We start from the raw sequence: 18,986 nt of genomic DNA on the forward strand, positions 1-18,986 counted from the left end.
AATTTTTAAGTTTGAAAGTCAATATCTTAATTATTTCAAAGCTAGGGATGTTTTATATACTATGTGTATGTGTGTATAGCCATTTAAGACTTCCCTAGATTTAAAATAATTAAGGAGAAATTCACTTTAAATTTATTAGATTGAAATAATTATGCATAATATATACATACATGATAAGAATACATAATTTTATTACTCTAAAGTGAAACCTGAATTGCTTTTAAATATGGGAAATGACATGAGTTACATTTTCATGTGCGTTATTTTTTGAGCAGAGATGGACTCTAAGGTTCCTGTTAATATTTGCTAGAATAGCAAACTTTATCTTGACAACATGTCCTATAACTTGCATTAACTGTGTTCTCTTTAATCTAATAATTTGTAATTCTGTGGAGGAAGCCTGGTTTGTGAAGAGGTCTTCATACCCCTCCCTTGAAATTGGCATTTAAAAGTACACTTAAAAACTATTCAGTCATTTTCCTTTTATCAAACTAAGTGATAAATATGGTAACAAGGCTGTCATGTGTGTTTCCTCCTCTACCCTCCTCCGACGTGAGGTTTCTTGGGCTCCGCCCTCACCCCACTGCTCTTGGTAGGACGGGCTGTTCACGGACGACCAGCACATCTGCACCTTTAGTCCACATCTCTCCTCTGACCTCAGATCCTCCCATTGAACTGCTTGCAAGACGTCATTAAAGCTGGGCATGGTCTAGTAGGCAGATACCGTCCCTGACCAACACGCGTGGATGTATAGTGGCCTCAGTCCTCCTTATCCCTGTGTCAGCTGTGGTACCACGGGTCACCTGGTTCATCGAAGATGGAATCTCAGCATTGCCCTCGACTTTTCCTTCTCCTTCATTCCTCATCCTGACCCCTAATCAGTTTCATTGGCCTTTTGTGCTAAGTCTTTCTTTCATTTTCTGTCCTCTCTCCATACCTAGCCCTTCTGTCCTGATCGAAACCCTCATCCTTGTCTGAGCTATTTCAACAACCTAGTGACTAGCCTCCTGTCTCCAGCCTATGTGTCATCAAATCCACCCTTCACATCCCTGCCATAAAAATCTAACTAAAACATTCCCAGGCACAGTATCTTCCGTCATCTAACCCTTACCTATCTCTTGTGCCTGATTCTTCCTTTTTGGTTTGCATTTCATATTCTAGCAATACTAAATTGCTTGTACTTGGGGCGCCTGGGTGGCTCATTTGGTTAAGTGTTCGACTCTTGGTTTCAGTTCAGGTCATGATCTCCGGGTCCTGGGATGAAACCCCGTGCTCAGGAGGGAGTCGGCTTCTCTCCCCCTCCCTCTACCCCTGCTCATGCTTTCTCTCTAAAATAAATAAAATCTTTAAAAAAAATAAGTTCCTTTTGCTTCCTTTTTTAAGAAGATTTTTATTTATTTATTTGAGAGCGGAAGAAGCAGACTCCCCACTGAGCAGGGAGCCGGACACAGGGCTCGATCCCAGGACCCTGGGATCATGGCCTGAGCTGAAGACAGACACTTGACCAATTGAGCCACCCAGGCGCCCCTGTAGTTCCCTTCTCTTTTTTACCACTTTATGCTCATGCTGCAGCTGCTTAATGGAACATTTCTCCTTAGCCCTCACTTCATCTAACTCCATCTCCTTCTTTAAGAATCAGCTCAGGTGTGATTTCCCCCAGAAAGCTTTCCTATTTCAACCTCCTCACCTCCAGCTGAATTAGATGCTTGACCTTTGCGCTTCCATAATATCCAGTGTACATCACCATTATTTCACTTACTTTGTTGCAGTAATATTTCTTCACTTCTAGGAAAATTTTGGCTCTCTTGGAAGTAGTATGTTTGTTACTTTTAAAAATATTAAAGCATCCTAATGCTAAGCAGGACAGGGCAACTGAAGAGAATCAAACGTCATGTAGATATTTACTTCTTATCTGAATGTTAGGGCAAGTATGAAAAAGTAAATATAAAGAAGAAAAACCATAACACAGGAACTTCTTCAAAGAAGGATGTCCAGAACCAGGGTCAGGATCAGAGTGGGCCAAGTGAGGCCTCTCGGCATAGCAGCAGGGAGGCACTCACTCTCAGGATTGTCCTTAAATTTTGTGCCTCGGCTAGTCACTTGCTTTGCCCTAGTCCTGGCACTGCCAAACGAGAGCGGAAGGAAAGACAACTCATATTTAAGTCTTGTGTTTGAGCAAATCAGTTGTGTGGGAATAAAATCACTTGGACAGTTATAAAAGGGCTGGGAGGAGAGACCAAAAGGAAAAGAATGATTTTCAGGGTAGGACTTGGCATCGGGAGGTGTGCGGCTCACCTCTGGCGTGGAGCTGACTTCGTGCACCTGGCCGATGAGCTTACAGTAGGACTGAAAAAGCAGCAGCAGCTGGAAGTGCAGCTTATATAACCTCTGGCACAGTTCCAATTGCTAAAGAGAGAGTGTGCATGGGAAGAAACAGTTATTAAGGATCATTCTTGTATAACAAAGGAAATCTCGGTAGAGAAAAACATTTTTCTTTTTTTTTTTTTACATCAAGGAAACAGAACTAGCTGTTATTATTCCAGATGAAACAGAACAACAAAATCCAGCCAATAAATATCAGTGAGAAATTCACAATACAAGATAGAATAGCTCCTGGAAGATGACTAATTAGGAGGAGTTGCCATAAAGGGACTCAGTGAATCACCGGATTTTCATTATGTTTGCCAATTAAATCCCTACAAATTATAGTGTGGTCATCTTAATTGCAGTTGTCTTAATTTTTATAGGCTAAAATTGTTTTAAAAAGCAAAAACAATTATGAAAAGTATATTTGAAAGGCAAAACATTTAAGTCATTCTAGGTGTCAAATTTGTAAATTCAGCAACTGGGGGGTTACTCCATGTGACAATTTTGGCTGCCTTTTAGAGTGCAGACACTCATCTCAAAGTCTGTGTAAACACAACAGTCAGTCATATGATCCTCTAAGGTGTTGTATCAGTTTTAGTGACAATGCTTCTACTCAGTGCTCAGTAAATATTTGTTGAATTACAGAGTTAAAAAGGGGCTACAAGTGCTAAGAGAAAAGAGAAATTAAGGGAACATTCAAAACTTTGTGTGGAAAGAACATTAAAAAGGAGTCATAAAAAATGGCCCTTGAGCCCTATAGCTACCTCTGGAATTTAAAATGTTTTCATTATATGGCTTAGGTCTACTATGAGGGAAAAATAATCTTGAGTAATTCCAACACCAACGATCATACTACTCTTTGAGCTGTATCTGCTTGTAATGGGCTCTACACTTTGCCCGTTTTACTCTAAGAATGAGTTAGCTCCTAGGTGGTGGATGGCAATTCTGTGGAAGAAAAGAGCAGCCTTCACGAGATAGAATTTCATGGCTCAGCAGTCACCAGGGAAAGTGGGTTAAATATGTGGCGTCAACGGAACATGTCACTGTTCAGTGTTCAAATATGGTTAAGTAAGGATAAATAGGGCCTTTCTTTTGCTAATGGACTATAAAGAACTCAGCTCAGAATTGAGAGCTTCTGAGGTCCCTTAAATTGCTCCCCCAAATCAGTTTAGGGAGAGAAATGACAAGAATTTAAATTTAGGCTTTAGGAAGAATATCCAATTAATAGTGCTAATAGAATTTTGATACTAATTGTTAAAAGTTACGAAAGTCCGTGCTAAGGCTATGCTCAATGAAGTTTTCTTTTGTCTTGTCCTTTCCCTGGCTCCTGGGGGGAAAATAACAATTCTAGATTTAGACTGATTTTGATCTCTCAATGCTGATACCAAACACAAGTTTAAAGAAGTAGCTACACTCATTAGTTAACCCAAACTGGATCTTTGGTTGTTTTAGTCAAGCATTTTGTTTTTTGATCATTTAAACCTTTCTTTATAGAAATCTTTTAAAATCTGATGTAAAAGATAACTGCCAGAGACTTGCAGATAAATAAAAAAGTATTTTTAAAAACATAATGTTACCTTCACAAATTTAAGGTGAAACCTAGCTATGAAAACTCCGACCTTTGTTATAGTGCTGGTTATTACTCAAGATATCCCACTGATAGTATGAGAGTTCATAGCAACTTAAGTTTCTACTTTGGGACGAAAGCAGCCCAGAATGCTACTAATTCACTGCATGTCTCAGTCTACCAAATAAAATAAAATGAAACACAAAGGGGAAAACATGCTAAGAGCTAGAATAGTAACCGTAAAAATAAGATTTGTTATGGGTCCATGCCTAAAATGGACAAAGAGTATGAAAGAAAGTTAACTTACTGCAAGAGATTCCATTTGCTACACAGCAAGCATGGCACAGGAAACAAAGGAAAGGAAAGAAAGTACAGGGTCAGTGTAATGCATGCAACGGAAAGCATGGCCCTCTTCCAAGAGCAGAACCGTCAGCAGTATTAGCATTGCTTGCCCAAACTCGATCAATGGTTGCACGTCTTGTACCCATTCAACATGCACAGCGGTCCAGTTAAAAAGAAGCTTGAATGGGAAACATATCACTGAAAAATAATTGGTAATCGTTTAGACTCTCTGATTAGTTTGTTTAGGTTTTGTCAGTCTTGGAGACCAGAAGTCAAAACTTTTATTGCTTGAAGGTTTTAGTGTTTAACTGTGAATAATATGTGAATGGAGTAAAACTGTGAGGAGACCAACTGAGTAATCTGAAAGAACTGGAGCCCCAACAAATTATACTTTTGCTACCTGTTAGTTAAGGCAGAGTCTTTAATCCGTTTGACTTCCTATCTGCTAAACTATGACAATCCAATTAACATATAATATAATTAACAATCTAAGTGGCTTTTCATTTAGTCAGATTGCCTTCCTCGTTAAGAATATTTTATAGGACTGCGAGATACAGTCATTTCAAAGGAGTTTGTATACTCCCAAACAAGTGTGAGATTTGACAAGTAATTTTCTTGTATTTCATTTGTAATAATTTTGTTCTCAATTTCTAAAAGTAATCTAGAACTGGTGGGTAGTTTAGAATAATATAAATTTGTAACTGAGCCATGTTCAATTATGGCTTCCATTTTTTGGTGTCATCATATCATAACCATAGACTTGGCTTTAAGGAAAGTGTGGGTGTGTTGGAAAGATGATCAGAGTCTGACAGAATATTAAAAAAAAATCAATTTGGCCATTCCTAATTATGGATCAATATATCTGGTTCTGGATTTCCAAAATATTTAAAGACGTATCTAACTTAGTTTCTAATCCTTAATAGGAAAATCACTTATTTTAAAGTTCTTTCTAAAATAAATCTCTGGGTTATTATCAGTTTAATGTATTATACTTTATATGTGGTACACTACACACACAAAATAAAACTATCAAATTATTTATTAGTATCTTCAAACATAAAGCCCCACCACTACCAACCCCCCCCAACACCTTCTCCTAACCTCCGAGGGTCTCTTCTTGCCTCACCTGTTACTAATATCCTATGAGTTGGGCACACTGATGACTACTGTATTATGTTTATTGAGTAGTTTTTTGGACCTTGGCCATGAATATCTTTCAAAGCGTTGAAAGATGAATACATTGAAGCCTGTGATGCAGATTACACAGCCTGAGGTATTTATTATTTTCAAGAAGACTTTATGCCTAGACGTTTTAATGACCAAACCTTAAGTACTGAAAAAACTGCTATCTTTCTACTGTTTTCCAAAACAAGGTTGTAATCCAAGAAGGTCATCAAATCAGTTAAAGCAGAATGTCCTCTGTTCAATAAAGGCAAATGAGACTTTTTGACTCCAGCTTGGTGCTGAGGAATTTAATGTCCATGAATTCCTCCCACTCAGCTCTCAAGGCACAAAACTGTATTTCTTGGGGGATGGCCAACTTGACGCACACCAGTTCTCAATATCCTTCTTAAACGCTCCATTTTAGGTAGGTTGGTGCAAGCTGCCTTGCTATTTATTATCTTAGAATCCTTTCCTAGGCCACAGGCTGGGGTCTCGTTTGCATTTAGAGCTCCCCAAAAGATAGTGAAAAATACCTTTCTAGGGGGCAATTTTATGGCAAATGTTAAAACCTTTTATCCCTCTTGTGCTAATGTTTTCCTGTATCCAGGTTTTAAGAATAATCCCTTCATAAGTCTTTATGAACGTATTTATGTTTCGGTGACTTAAGATTCTTTTGAAAATGTTATGGGAATGGCACCGTTTTATTTGGTCAGAAGGATTTTCTTTAAGCCCTGTTCCTGCGCTCCTAATATAACTTGATTTATAAATTGGATTTAGAGGTATGTTTTCTCAAAACGAGAAGAAAATATCAAGAAACCAAGATGTTAAAAACTGATCATAGACAGGGTAGCTTAAAAGCCCAGAATAATCTTTGTTTGTTAACAGTAGCATAGCCATTCTTGTTTCTCTGTATTCTTCTCTAAATGAGTTCTATGCTTAGGACATAGCCAGTCAGGCAAAAATTTCAGAAATGTTTATCATGACAGAAGATGAGCCACAGCGTACTGTAATAGCTATTGTTTTCATCATAGTTAATCTCTGAAAGCCACTGGTTTAAATTAAATGGGATAAAATTTAGACAACCTAACCTAAGAATACATAGATGTATGTCGTCTCCTAAGTAGGTATAATCAACATGTGCTCGCCTGTTGCTAATATCACTTGGGGCTGGCTCACTGATGACTATTGTATTGTGTATGCTGAGTAGTTTTTTGGACCTTGGCCATGGATATCTTTCAAAGCCTTGAAAGACAAATACCTTTAAGCCTATGATACAGATTACACAGCCTGAGGTATTTACTATTTTTAAGAACACTTTAACGTCAGCAGACACTTCTTTTCAGTCAACGCGGGGAAGAGGATTCCTTACAGAAGAGTAATTGACTCTCTCTGAAAGGTACTGTTTAATGGGTTACAGTTTAACTGCAGAAACTGCAACTTGTTCAGTTTGTTTAAGAATAGAGGTTGCAGGCTTCTCGTGCATAGATTAGTGTCCAAAAAAGACCCTAGTATTTGGAATGATGACTGGAATATAAGATGAAATGTAGCTGGGCTAAATGTAAATGATTGCACTTGAGTCCAAAGAGTCAAATGTTCAAGTAGTGCTCAGAAATACCTGTTGAATTGGGACTGTGCCAACTAAAATCACTTATAATGAGTGAAATGGAAACATCTCCAGCTTTGCCAGGGCTGGCCCTATAGGACCTGGGAGGTGAGCCGTATTCATTAGTTGAAAGGCTAAGGCTCGTGCTGCCATCCGGAGCACTTGGAGCGGGGGTTCTTCTTCCTGACCCACATTTCTGTCCCCTTGAAACTACCTAGTGGTAGCCACTCCAGATGAATTCCACAGGAAATGGAGAGGTCGGTGGAAACCCAAATTCTTAATGAGAAGGGCTGTTCTAGGGTCATGAAGAGTTTTGTCCCTCCTGCTCAGGCTGAGAAAACATGGGTAAAGCAGGGTCTGCAAATCAGTGAAACTGCTTTCATGAGACACATGCAGATCATACTCCTCGTCTTACATTCTATTTAGCGTATGCCATGCGTTATTCTAGGAGAATGGCTATTATAATCACCCGGAAGCCTAAATCATTGACTAATCATGCCCGTCTTTTAAAATAAGCCTTCTCTCAAAAATACTTCCCAAGTATTAGAGACGCTTTTTTTCTTTTTTCTTTTTTTTAAAGAAACTGTTTTGTCCATGCACCGAGAATTCTCTAACAGACACCTGAGTGAGCCGGTTCAACAGACAGGCGCTTGCGTCTTGTATAGAGAGAGACGTTTCTCACACAGGCAAGAGTAACACACTCTCAAACGGGTGCTAACGGGTGGCCCACTTTTCTTGAAACACACAGCCCTGTCTGGCTTTCCACTTCCCCACTTGGGGGCCTTAAGTACAGTGACGCATTTTTCTATTATAAGAAAAACAGCAGTCCAAGCACCTGGCTGTTGCCTTCAGGATTAGGAACTCAACACTGCAGTGGGAAATGGTGGACAGCACACCAGAGGGGCAGCTGATGTTCAGCCCAAGCTCGCGGCCGCCATATAACAAGGCAGGCCCAGTGTTGCTGGCTCTTCTTTTTCAGAGACAGCATTCTGTTGTGAATGTATGCGTATGTGTGGACGACGATTTTAATTTTTAAATGTCAGGCCAATTAAGAAAACATCGTAGAAGCTTAATAAAACATGTCTGTGAATTGGGTTACAAGTGTATAGGCTACCAGTGTAACCTTTTTATAAAATTATTTTGATGTCTGCAACTTCATGTTAAGAATACAAGAGAAATTGGAAAATAAATATTTGACACCCAGCAAGGAGTTATATTCTCTTCTACAAACCCATCCATAGTGACTCCTCACTTATGCCACTTGTTTGGAATGACCAGAAATGAGCTTGTGGCAATGACCAGTCGGGGCTGGGTAGGGCTTGGGGGTGGGAAGACTCCATATGCCTGCATGTCCACCATCACTATCTCTGGCAGTCTGACATCTCTAAGAGCTCAAGAATTTACTTTGGTAAGTTCAGTAAGCCAAGTTACTAATCCTTTCCTAAAGTACACACTTCTCTGAAACAGAAACACTCCTGTAATAATCACTGGCACATTTACTCCACAATCTGCATTCAGACATAGATTCTGTGAACCTTAAGGTCACTTCCCATCCCCATTCCACTTGCCTCCATGCTCAGAATAATTGGCAACTTCAAACTGTTCCAGAAGACAGGGAACCTGACTAAACAAAAGAGTTGGAGAGAATCACTTGAGGGTAAGCTGTCCTCTGAGGTCAAACATTTGTTGGGTTTGCTTTGGGACATAAGCCAAACCGTAGCTCTAATTAGCATAGTAATATCTCTGCCAACTCTGGACATAAGATTGTTGTTTCAGTGGAGTGACACCATCATCCATCCTCAAGGCCCACCTTTAGTAGCGTGTAAAGATTCCCCCCCCCCCCATTTGCCCTCATGGCCCATTTTTGGCCTTGTTGGGAGTGTTCTCTACAATGGGAACGCAGTCTTCCTCATTTCTACACTCCCCCCTGTGCCTAGCCAGACCTCACATTCAGCAGTGGGGTGAAGGTAAGGTGGGTGGGATTAGAGAATGTGCGGTTTGAGCTGCATGCCCAGTGGCCAAACTACTTCCAGGGTCTACTAAGAAAACAGAATTTAACAGTATCCCGACGATTTAAACAAATCACCCAAGCCTTGCCTGACTCAGTGGGAGAGCACCTTCTCTGGTAGACAGTATACAATTTGCCTTCCAGACCAGCTTTGACCTCAGAACTGTCACATACAAAGGACCAAAAGCATCTTCTTCAGGATATTTGTTCATTGTCTGGGTTTTCTGGTCATCAGTGTGTCCATGAGCCACACAGGGAAATTCTAATGCACTGAGCTAATACCAGTAATGGGAAGAGAGCTGGGTTGGTTTTGCAAAAATGCTGGAAACATTAGACTCAGAATTTGGCCTTAATGTTGACCTTTTCCTAACAAGCCCACTTTCCTCCCTGCTGGGTGTTTTATGCAGGTTCCTAAAACCATACAGACTTTTAGACAGATGCTGGAAATTGTCCTCTATCTTTTTTCTATGTGTATGTTTTTACCTTTAAACTAAGTTAGAGAAAGTATGAACTCTGGGGATGGGAAGAATCTGGCCTGCAGACGTAGCCTCTCAGCCTTAACTTTCTTATCTGCAAAACTGGAAAAACCATTCCAAGGACTGTTGTAAAACATCAAATGTGTTTTTATATGTACAGTGCTTGAAAACAGTTTCTTCTTTCCACGTTTGTATTTTCCAGCCTTTATTATAATGCTAACAGAGTTGCCACATATAAATACTTGAATGAAGAAATGAAGTCTAAAAACAAGAAAATGGACGAGAAGAAACACGACTACAACACAGATGCACAGAAAGGGGGGGATGAGGAGGAAATGAAAAAGAAAAAAAAACAGAGGTAAGAAGATTAAGCAAAAACAACAGAAATCTTTCTTCGAGGGACGTGGAGAAGAAATGGGGGGGAAAAGGGGCAACTGAACAAAAGAAAACCACAAAAATAAACTGTAAGCACAACAGAGACACATAGTTGAAAATTGGAATGTTTGGGAAAGAGGATAATTTAACTGGAAGTCCTGAGTTTTTAGATTTAACCAGGAAGCTGTAAACAAATGAACAAATAAATAATAGATTTTGTTTTAACCCTCATTCCCAAAAATCTGCAATGTATTAATGCATTTTCCTGATGGAGATTTGATTATAGAGAATATAACAGAGTTAGATGATTGAGGGTAAAAGTTTAGATAACTATTTTTATAGTCCTAGACAAACTGTATCATGAACTAGACTAGGTTTTTGCTAATTTTAAGTCATAACTTGATAACTTTTCTCTGGACTGAATTTATTTTAATAGCAGAGTATAGTGGAGGGAGGATTGGGCCTGGAATCAAAAGGCGTGGGTGCTACTGGGCGGCCAAAAAATCTGTAACATATCGTGTGTGTGTGTGTGTGTGTGTGTGTGTGTGTGTGTGTGTGTGTGTGTGTGTAATGTATTTAACACGTTACTTTTGGGGTATGCTCATGGCACAGGTTATTGAGTGAAAATCAGAGTCACAAGTCATTTAAGGCAGCACATCACAGATACATATGCAGGGACTGATGGAAAAGCTAGAGTCTGTTGTATTTTGAACTGCACATTCAGCTATGCTTACTGGAGACATCTCATGTGATGTCATAAAACCCATATTTTTAAAATGTAATATAGATACACCATTTGTTATGTACATTTGCCTGTTTCCAGATGTTGTGGGCAGGCCATGTTTTAGCCCGTTGCCTATCAGCCATGAAGCCTTGGACCAGTCAAGCTTGGTTTCCTTGGTTTCCTTATCTAAAATGGGGCTGTTGCTGCCTGCCACACCCCGGAAGATGCCCAGTGGCCAAACTTCCGGGGTGTGGCAGGCAGCTCTCTTCCCATTACTGCCCACATGTTAGAACCCTATCTAGATATTTCTCAGTCTTGTAGTTTGCTTGTTCAACCTCGTACCTCTTCACTAACACTTACCAAGGGGCTCACCTGGGGACTCACCCACAGCAAGGATAGTTACTCTCAGGACTGCAGACTTGTTCAAAACAATTCCCAGATGGAATTGAACCACTGGTATTCTGTTGAAAATTTTTACCCCTCAATGTTTTTTTGTTTGTTTGTTTTTACACCTTAGTAAAGCACTGTGTGTCTAACACAGGAAGATGGCTTCTCATCCTCCGAAGGGTGCACAGTCCAAAAGGCTTTTTTCAGTAGTGGTGAGGTAATGCCAAGGTAGCACCTCTGCCTGAGTGGGCAGCAGCCACCTCACCTGACTTCCCTAATCCACTCTGGCGCACTTCAGTCTGTTTCCAGAGTAGAATGCAGGAGCCTGACTCTAATCCTACCCACCCATTAAAACATTTCAATTGCCTACCACTGCTGTGAAGAGAAACACCCAAGCCCTGCACGGTCTGGTTTCTGCCAGCTTCTGCAGACTCTTCTCAAGCTTTTCTCCAAGTTGCTTTCTACACTTGCAGCCACGCAGGCTCTCTTCAGTTCTTGCAAAGGGCCACGTCCCCTCCTGCCTCAGGGTCTTTGCACAGGCTCTCTACTCACTCCCCTTCACTTGGCTACCTCTGGCTCACATTTGAGATCTCCACTGAGATGGTACCTCCATGGAGAAGGCTTCTCAGAACTGCCCTCCCCATTTGGTCAGGTTCCTTTGCTACCTTCTTGCATAGCTTATGGTTCTTTCCTTAATAGCACTTGGTGCTGTTTGCACTGTATGATTTTTTGACTAATGTCTGTCCTCCCTGACAAGATCGGAAGCTCCTCAAGGGTGCAGGCTTGTCTGTTGCTCATTATCATATCCACCATGTGGACCACATAGGAGGCACTTAGCACATAACTGCAGAAGGAATGATTTTAATCCATTCATAGTCTTCTGCCCCACCGCCCTGACAATACAGCACACATTTACAAGCCAGCTGCTGGTCTGACGTGTATATTTACAGCAATTCTAAATGAGAAAAAATCATATCTGTTTTAGAGTGATTGCTGAAAGGTCAACAAAGATTTCCTTCACTGAAGAAACTAAGTGATTCGGTGAAGAATGAATGAAATTTGGTTTTATATTCTAAAGGAAGAGCAGATTTATTAGGGATTGATTAGTATAGTTAAATGATGTCCAGCAAAAAGATCATTTTTATACCTCTGCTTTTCCAAAAAGAAGACTCCCCTCTGCACAAATCCCATCAACACACAGTCATGCGTGGCCTGAACATCATCCCGTCTTACTCTTACTCTTCTTGTGAATATAATGGGGTGACCCATTGTGTGGCTTCCTTTCTCATGCTCTATGCTTTTTGGGTGGGTCAAAATCAACACACACTGTCAGGGCACGGAAAAGATAAATTCTAACAGGTTTTCATTACCTTTTCTTCCGAGTCCCCTGGCTGACAGGTAATTACTCCATCTCTTGATCCTCCTGCAAATGTTGCCTTGCAATTTGCAAGCCACTGTTGTCAGAAAGAGATGCAGACATAGGTAAAATCAGTGATGTCCTGAGAACATTTTTATCATCAGTCCTGTCAGGGAAAATTGATGAAGCTTCTAATTACAGTAATAAAAAATTTTGCTGTAATGCCTTTTTGAAATTATTTTTTTCTGGTTGAAGATAATCTATTTGAGATTAAAATATCTTCATATGGTGATACTCATTTATTTTTTATTTTTATTTTTTAAAAGATTTTATTTATTTATTTGAGAGAGAGAGAGACTGAGAGAGAGCACATAAGCAGGGCAGAGGGAGAGGGAGAAGCAGACTCCCGGCTGAGCAGGGAGCCTGACACGGGGCTCCATCCCAGGACCCTGGGATTATGACCTGAGCTGAAGGCAGACGCTTAACTGACTGAGCCACCCAGTACCCCTTATGATGCTCATTTAAATATATAATTTCAGCATTGTGATACAACATTCCTGGAGGATGGTTTCACCAGACCATTCCTATTTTATGTATAAACTTGAAAAAATCATATACAGTTGGAAACCTTTCATATGATTGAGACTGGGAGATAAAACCAACAATTCCTCATAGGCTGGGGGATTCTGGACCATGCAACTAGACTCATGGCCCACCTACCTCTCTGTGATATGGGGTGGCTTCTGTGGGGGCAGATCTACTTCAATGTAAGAAAGGCTACTAAAATAACAGTTCAGCTATTTGGAGATTCTGACATCCTTAAGTATCTGGGATAGTAACTAATACAGATAGTAACTAATACAGATGTAAAAAGGAACCCCGGGGCACAAAACAAAAAGCACTGAAGAACTGAAATTCACATCTGACATCAAAAAGATTGATTTGTTCACCGAGAAGAATGGAAGGATTATTTTTATTAACTGATGACGGAGAAGGGGGAAAGCCATGACCAGTAAAGCCACAGAAATAGAAGACAATGGGAATTGTTATAGTAGAATGTCAGAACTCTCGCCCTTGGGTAGATCATGAAAAGATCAATAACAACAATAACAACAAAGAAAAAACAAGTAACTGTATAATGAATGTCTTCTGTGTATGAGGCACTGTGCTGGGCAGTTTACATAGGTTATTTCTATTTTAAAGGCAATACTGTGTTGTGTTTAAGCGCATGGACTTTTGAATCCCATAGACCTGGGTTTCAATACCAACTTTCCACCTCCTAGCTAATGAGGACAATAATAGCAACTCCAGGGTAGTTGTGAGCATTCCATTATTTAATTTAAGAGATATAACTCTGATCAGGTTGTTGGACACATAGAAAGGACGCAGGAAAAGATATATACTATGACTATTATAATTGTTATATCCTTACAACAATTCTGCAAATTAGTTATTATCACCGTCTTATAGATGACGAATCTGAGATGAGGAGGTAAGTAACTTATCCAAGGTCACTAACCCTTAAGTAGCTGAACTGTGATTTGAACCCATGTCCATCTGATTTCAAAATTCATGTCTTTTCTATAGTGTTTGGCATATTATAAAAAGTGTCTCATAGATATTACACACAATTACTTGTCAGAAATCAGGGGTCTGCATGCCTGGTTTCTGGATCACTTCTGTCTCTAATATTTTACAGTCTAGGTCTATGAAGGAAAAAAAAGAGTAAAGAGCAGGAGTCGAGGCCAGGAGAAGCAATGAGGTCAGGGGAAGGCAGCTACTGAGAGTAGTTAAGAGGAGAGAGCTGAGATCCACCCCATCTATGTTCAGGTGAGGCAAACACTGGAAGGAAATAAATAACAATTTTATTAAATCTCTGAGAAAAGTTAATGACATTGACAAGGAGACATATCAAGCAGATACTCATGTTTCCCAGTTTCTGGGTAGGGAAATTATGGGGATAAAAATGAAAGCTGAAGACTTCTCATTTGTAGACATCATTTTTGTATCATCCATACTGTTGACAGTTCTACCACTATTCAATTGGAACTGTAGTCCCTAACAGAGGAATAGATGACATCTGTCTTCTTCCAAAGATCCTATCTTAAATTAATCACAACACCTCCCCAGGGCTCATAGTGGTGGGGTTCATTTGATTTTAACTGAATGTATATGCACAGAAACACAAAAACTTACCGAGAGAGTAGCTTCTTTTCTGTTGTTGTAGGTATCTAAATATTCTTGCAGTTCTAAAACACTGAACTTGAGCTTGTCCAGAAGTCCACAAGAAAGGAGCTAAAGACAGGAAAGTCATTTGTATTAAAACAATCAGAGAGATAACTAGACACAGGCATGGCTAGAGAGAGAGAAAAGAGAAATATATTTAGAAATAATGTAAAGTGAGGACCAGTGGCTCCATTTTTAGTAAGCTGTGCAACGTGTAATTTTGCTCCACAATCAGCCGCAATGGCAATTGAATACAAGCTCGCTAATCCAAATCTCCCATGAAAATATTGTTTTCTCCATATCAGTATAGACTTTCAAATCTTAACAAGTGTCTGTAGGAGCTCACGTTAAAGATCTTCATTTTATGCATGAACTCTAGTATCTTCATCTAGTAATATTCCAAAAAGTGTGAAGACAGACCTCGAAATAGACTTTCGAACTGATTTTATAGTTAATCTGAACTTTAAATCCTTTAATATAGAATGATTTCTCTTATTGTATTCCCTGCTGCAAGGTAGCTAACCACCAAGTTCCTGGGAAGACTAATTCTTCAGAGACTTTTGAAATCAGAGCACATCCGTGTTGGTTCTAAATTCAGGAATTAGTATATGAGATGGTTGTGTGATATGCATGGGGGCATGAGCCCCCAAAGAGCTCACCCGTCGTGCGGGCTTAGAGTTATATTCCTAAAGTCATGATTTGGCAGTCAGCCAGAGGATGCTTTAACCAACTCTCCAACTCATCACTTGCTGTTTGGGCTGGATGAATCCCTCCAGGGGCGATCAGTCTCCACCTGAGATTTGGAAGTGAGCAAAGTGAGGACATATTGCCTCTGGAGCCCCATCTGGCTGGCCAACCTGGCATCGTGGGGACAGGCTAGGTCAGCTCTGGGGGGGTCACTCACCTATTCATGGCTGTCAAAGCCAGAGTTATTGGAGAGAGGTGCCAAGGACACGGAGGGAGCACCGAGGTGGATTTTTCTCCCGATTCTCTGAAATGACTTGGCCTTGGCTGGTAAGGTACAGTCATTACTATGCAGACTCAGGCCTTTGGGGATCATGTCACAACACGGCGCTTCTCACAAACACTGACAGTATCTTTCAGACAAACCACAACACAAGCACGCTTCCCGGAATTTCCACACCTTAGTAAGCTGCGCCGGCCATTTGCCGCCAGAGACTGGGGTACTCACGGTCTCAGCATCCACGAAGAGTGTAGGGCATTCAGAGCAGGAGGTGAGCATCTGGGAAGAGCTGACAAACTTGGACCCGATTCCCCGGAGATTGTCTCCAAGGTAACTGGCCGCATCACAGGTTAGGAAGCAGAATCTTTTCTGAATATTCTGCAAGGTAAAATAATTACCATTTGTAAAGGGCAAGTTTTAACTTATGCACTAGAAAAACCTATTTTTTAATCTTTATAAAAATATCAAATGAGCGTAGGTCCTCAGGTAGAGGTTGAGGGGGGGAGATAGGGAGTAGAGTGCATGTTGGTCTTAAGTAAATAATCACCCAGTGTGGACCAAATTTCTTCTTAAAGTGTTGTTTCCCAGAGTGTGGATGCTCTTATAATCTTTTAAATAAATGGTGCTTTTCTTTTTGCTGGTGGTTAGTGCTGGTCAGCAACTTGAGTCCTCCTCACTTGTTTGTCAGAGCAGTGAGAAATTACTCAGATTACGTAAATGTGCTCGAGTTAGAAAAGGTCATGAGATTTAACGCTTTTCTGTTCCCCAAGATCACAGCTTCCTGAGAAAGAGCATCAAAATAGTGCCATTTGAGCCTCTGGAAAGTGGAAGTAAATGCTATGTGGGTCTGGAATAATATCTCCCTCTGAGAGCGTGTCTGCTCTGGTGTCTCTAACTCTGTCCCATAGTGGTGCTTATGTTGACTCATTAATCCTCACAACCGGGGAAAGAAATCAAGGTGAAGACCTGACTTGCCTAAGGTCATGCAGCTCGTAAGTCACAGAGGAATGATGAGCCTGACTCCAGAGCTCATCCTCCTTCCACAAATCGACAAAGCTTCCTAAGAGCTAGTTTCTCCTATCCTGCCTGAGGACAAAACCAGAATTAGGAAGAATCTGAGTCACAGTGCCTGTGTCAGTGCCAAAATGGAAACATGTTCTAGCCCTTAAGCTTCCAACACACAGTATCTTTAACAAAAAGAACACAAGATTTAACCAAAAAATAATTCCAGTCCTAGGCACTGGCTTTCCTCAAAGAGATGTCATACCTTTTGAGTTGTGGAATCGAATCCAGGAGAAATCCTCTCTGCCCTATTGTGAGGAAAGCAGATGTCCCCCAACAACAGCAGGCTGATTCCTTATGCTTTATATTAGAGAAATGCCAACCATGTTGCATATTAATGATTTTTTACTTCATATATATGAGAATTTTGGCATAACGCAGAGCATACATATGTCTTTATGGGGCTAAGTTAGTTTTATGTACAGTTAGAGAAAAATAAAAAAAAACTTGACTGAATGTTAGAGCAGAAAGAACGAGAAATGCCATGTCTAGCATCATACACCTAGTTGAGTGGCAGAACTGGGAGTAGGATTCAGGTCCCCAAAGAGTTTGGGGTTCTTTCCATTTGACCTAAGGATAAGGTGAGGTCTGGGAAGCTATCTGTCAGGGAACTTTAGAGCCTCTTATATAAAGGCAGGTGATATTGAGGGGATATACACTCATTTTGTCCTCACCTGACTTCCGTATAAACACATCACATAATTTGGAGGCACTGTGTGATACCATGACGACATCCTAACCCAGGAGCAGCAGGAAGGACATATGATGGCTGAGACACTTGGAAAGATGGCCATGCTGGACCATTAGAAATCAATTCCTCATTTTTAAAACGAAATTATTTTGGCAATTACCTCCTCTCTGCCCCTCCCAAATCCAACTAAATACAGGGAGATGTGGCCTTCAGACTCACAGGAAAATGTAGGAAAACAGTAAACAGACATGGTGGGGACATGACAACAGCTTAACAGACTGCATGCCTGAAATGTATTTCATTCCCAGCATATTGTATTAATACCTATTTTGTGACTCATATTACTCTCAGTCACATAGCATTTGATAACAGTTGAGAAAGTTCTTAAGGCTCAATGTAATATGTTTTCTTAAGATTTCATTTATTTGAGAGAGAGAGCGAGAGAGCACAAGTGGGGGAGGAGTAGAGGGAGAGAGAGAAGCAGACTCCCTGCTGAGCAGGGAGATCGATGAGGGGTGCTATTCCACAACCCTGAGATCATGACCTGAGCTAAAGTCAGACACTTAACTGACTGAGCCACCCAGGTGCCCCAAGGCTAAATGTAATATTAAAAACTGAAATAAGAGGTACACATTTGTATGATTATTATTGCAGATAAGCTACATAGGGATTAATCTAATACATGAATGGAAAAATAAAGTTCAAACCCAAACGTGCCCCCTACCCAAGGGCCCAGCCTCACCTCCCAGCTCATGGGACAACCTGCTGGTCTGCTGTCATCAAGTCAGATGTCTGTTTTTTTTTTTTTTTTTTTTAAAGATTTTATTTATTTATTTTGACAGAGAGACACAGCGAGAGAGGGAACACAAGCAGGGGGAGTGGGAGAGGGAGAAGCAGGCTCCCACCGAGCAGGGAGCCCGAAGCGGGGCTCGATCCCAGGACCCTGGGATCATGACCTGAGCTGAAGGCAGACACTTAAGGACTGAGCCACCCAGGCGCCCCAAGTCAGATGTCTGTTTAAGAATTCCGCTAAAAAAGATTCCCATTCATTCGTCCTATGTTCACTGAGCACCTACTGTGTGTTAGCAACTGTGCTAGCCTAAGACACCATTACTTGCCCTCTCCGGGGGAAACAGGTAATAAGTAATTCTCATAGAATGTGACAAGCATGACAGATGGAACCACAATGTGCTTGGGATCCCAGGTGACAGAAAGGGAGAAAGAAGGGAAGGCTTCATTTGCTGAAGTGAGCTCCAATCAGGGGTTTGTGTGTCACTGGGAGTACAGCTGAGGGCCAAGAGGACACGGCCATGCTGGGCAGAGGGAAAAGTATTGCTCAGGATGTGAAAATTGAGCACAGATAGTCTAGTGACCATAATAAGAAAAAAAAAAAATACTACAACAGCCAAACTTAAATTATTAACCATTAACCATTATTTTAAAAGAGACTTCAGAATGATATTAAAAATAAATTACTTTGTTCCTAAATCCTTAACAAGTAAATTTGCCTCAAATGGTAACTTCCCCATGGTTTGTTTTAACATTGCAATCTGGCTCAGTGTTAGAGTGTTTCTGGAGTTCTTATCTCTCAGCAAACAATTGTTTTCTCTCTTAAGCCTAACAGCCCCTCCAGCCTCCAGTTAATCTCAGATACAACTTCAGTTTGTCCAGTC

At 40.6% G+C, this 18,986-nt stretch overlaps 1 protein-coding gene across 15 annotated transcripts in view; it reads right to left on the reverse strand.

The window, feature by feature from the left end:
- The window catches only part of FRY (FRY microtubule binding protein), a 425,755-nt gene that overhangs the window by 10,533 nt on the left and 396,236 nt on the right, over nt 1–18,986 (reverse strand). For 13 of the 15 annotated variants that reach the window (XM_078070487.1, XM_078070483.1, XM_078070485.1 and 10 more), the window contains 5 exons: nt 15,789–15,938; nt 14,567–14,665; nt 12,384–12,467; nt 4,242–4,259; nt 2,296–2,406 (listed from right to left, as the gene is read on the reverse strand). In XM_078070487.1, the coding sequence (XP_077926613.1) occupies nt 2,296–2,406; nt 4,242–4,259; nt 12,384–12,467; nt 14,567–14,665; nt 15,789–15,938 (462 nt within the window). The remainder of the gene's footprint in view (nt 1–2,295; nt 2,407–4,241; nt 4,260–12,383; nt 12,468–14,566; nt 14,666–15,788; nt 15,939–18,986) is intronic. The other 2 variants (XM_036070506.2, XM_036070513.2) reach the window with 1 other exon arrangement.

The sequence above is a fragment of the Halichoerus grypus genome, chromosome 4 (genome assembly GCF_964656455.1).
Source record: "Halichoerus grypus chromosome 4, mHalGry1.hap1.1, whole genome shotgun sequence".
Taxonomy (NCBI): Eukaryota; Metazoa; Chordata; class Mammalia; order Carnivora; family Phocidae; genus Halichoerus; species Halichoerus grypus.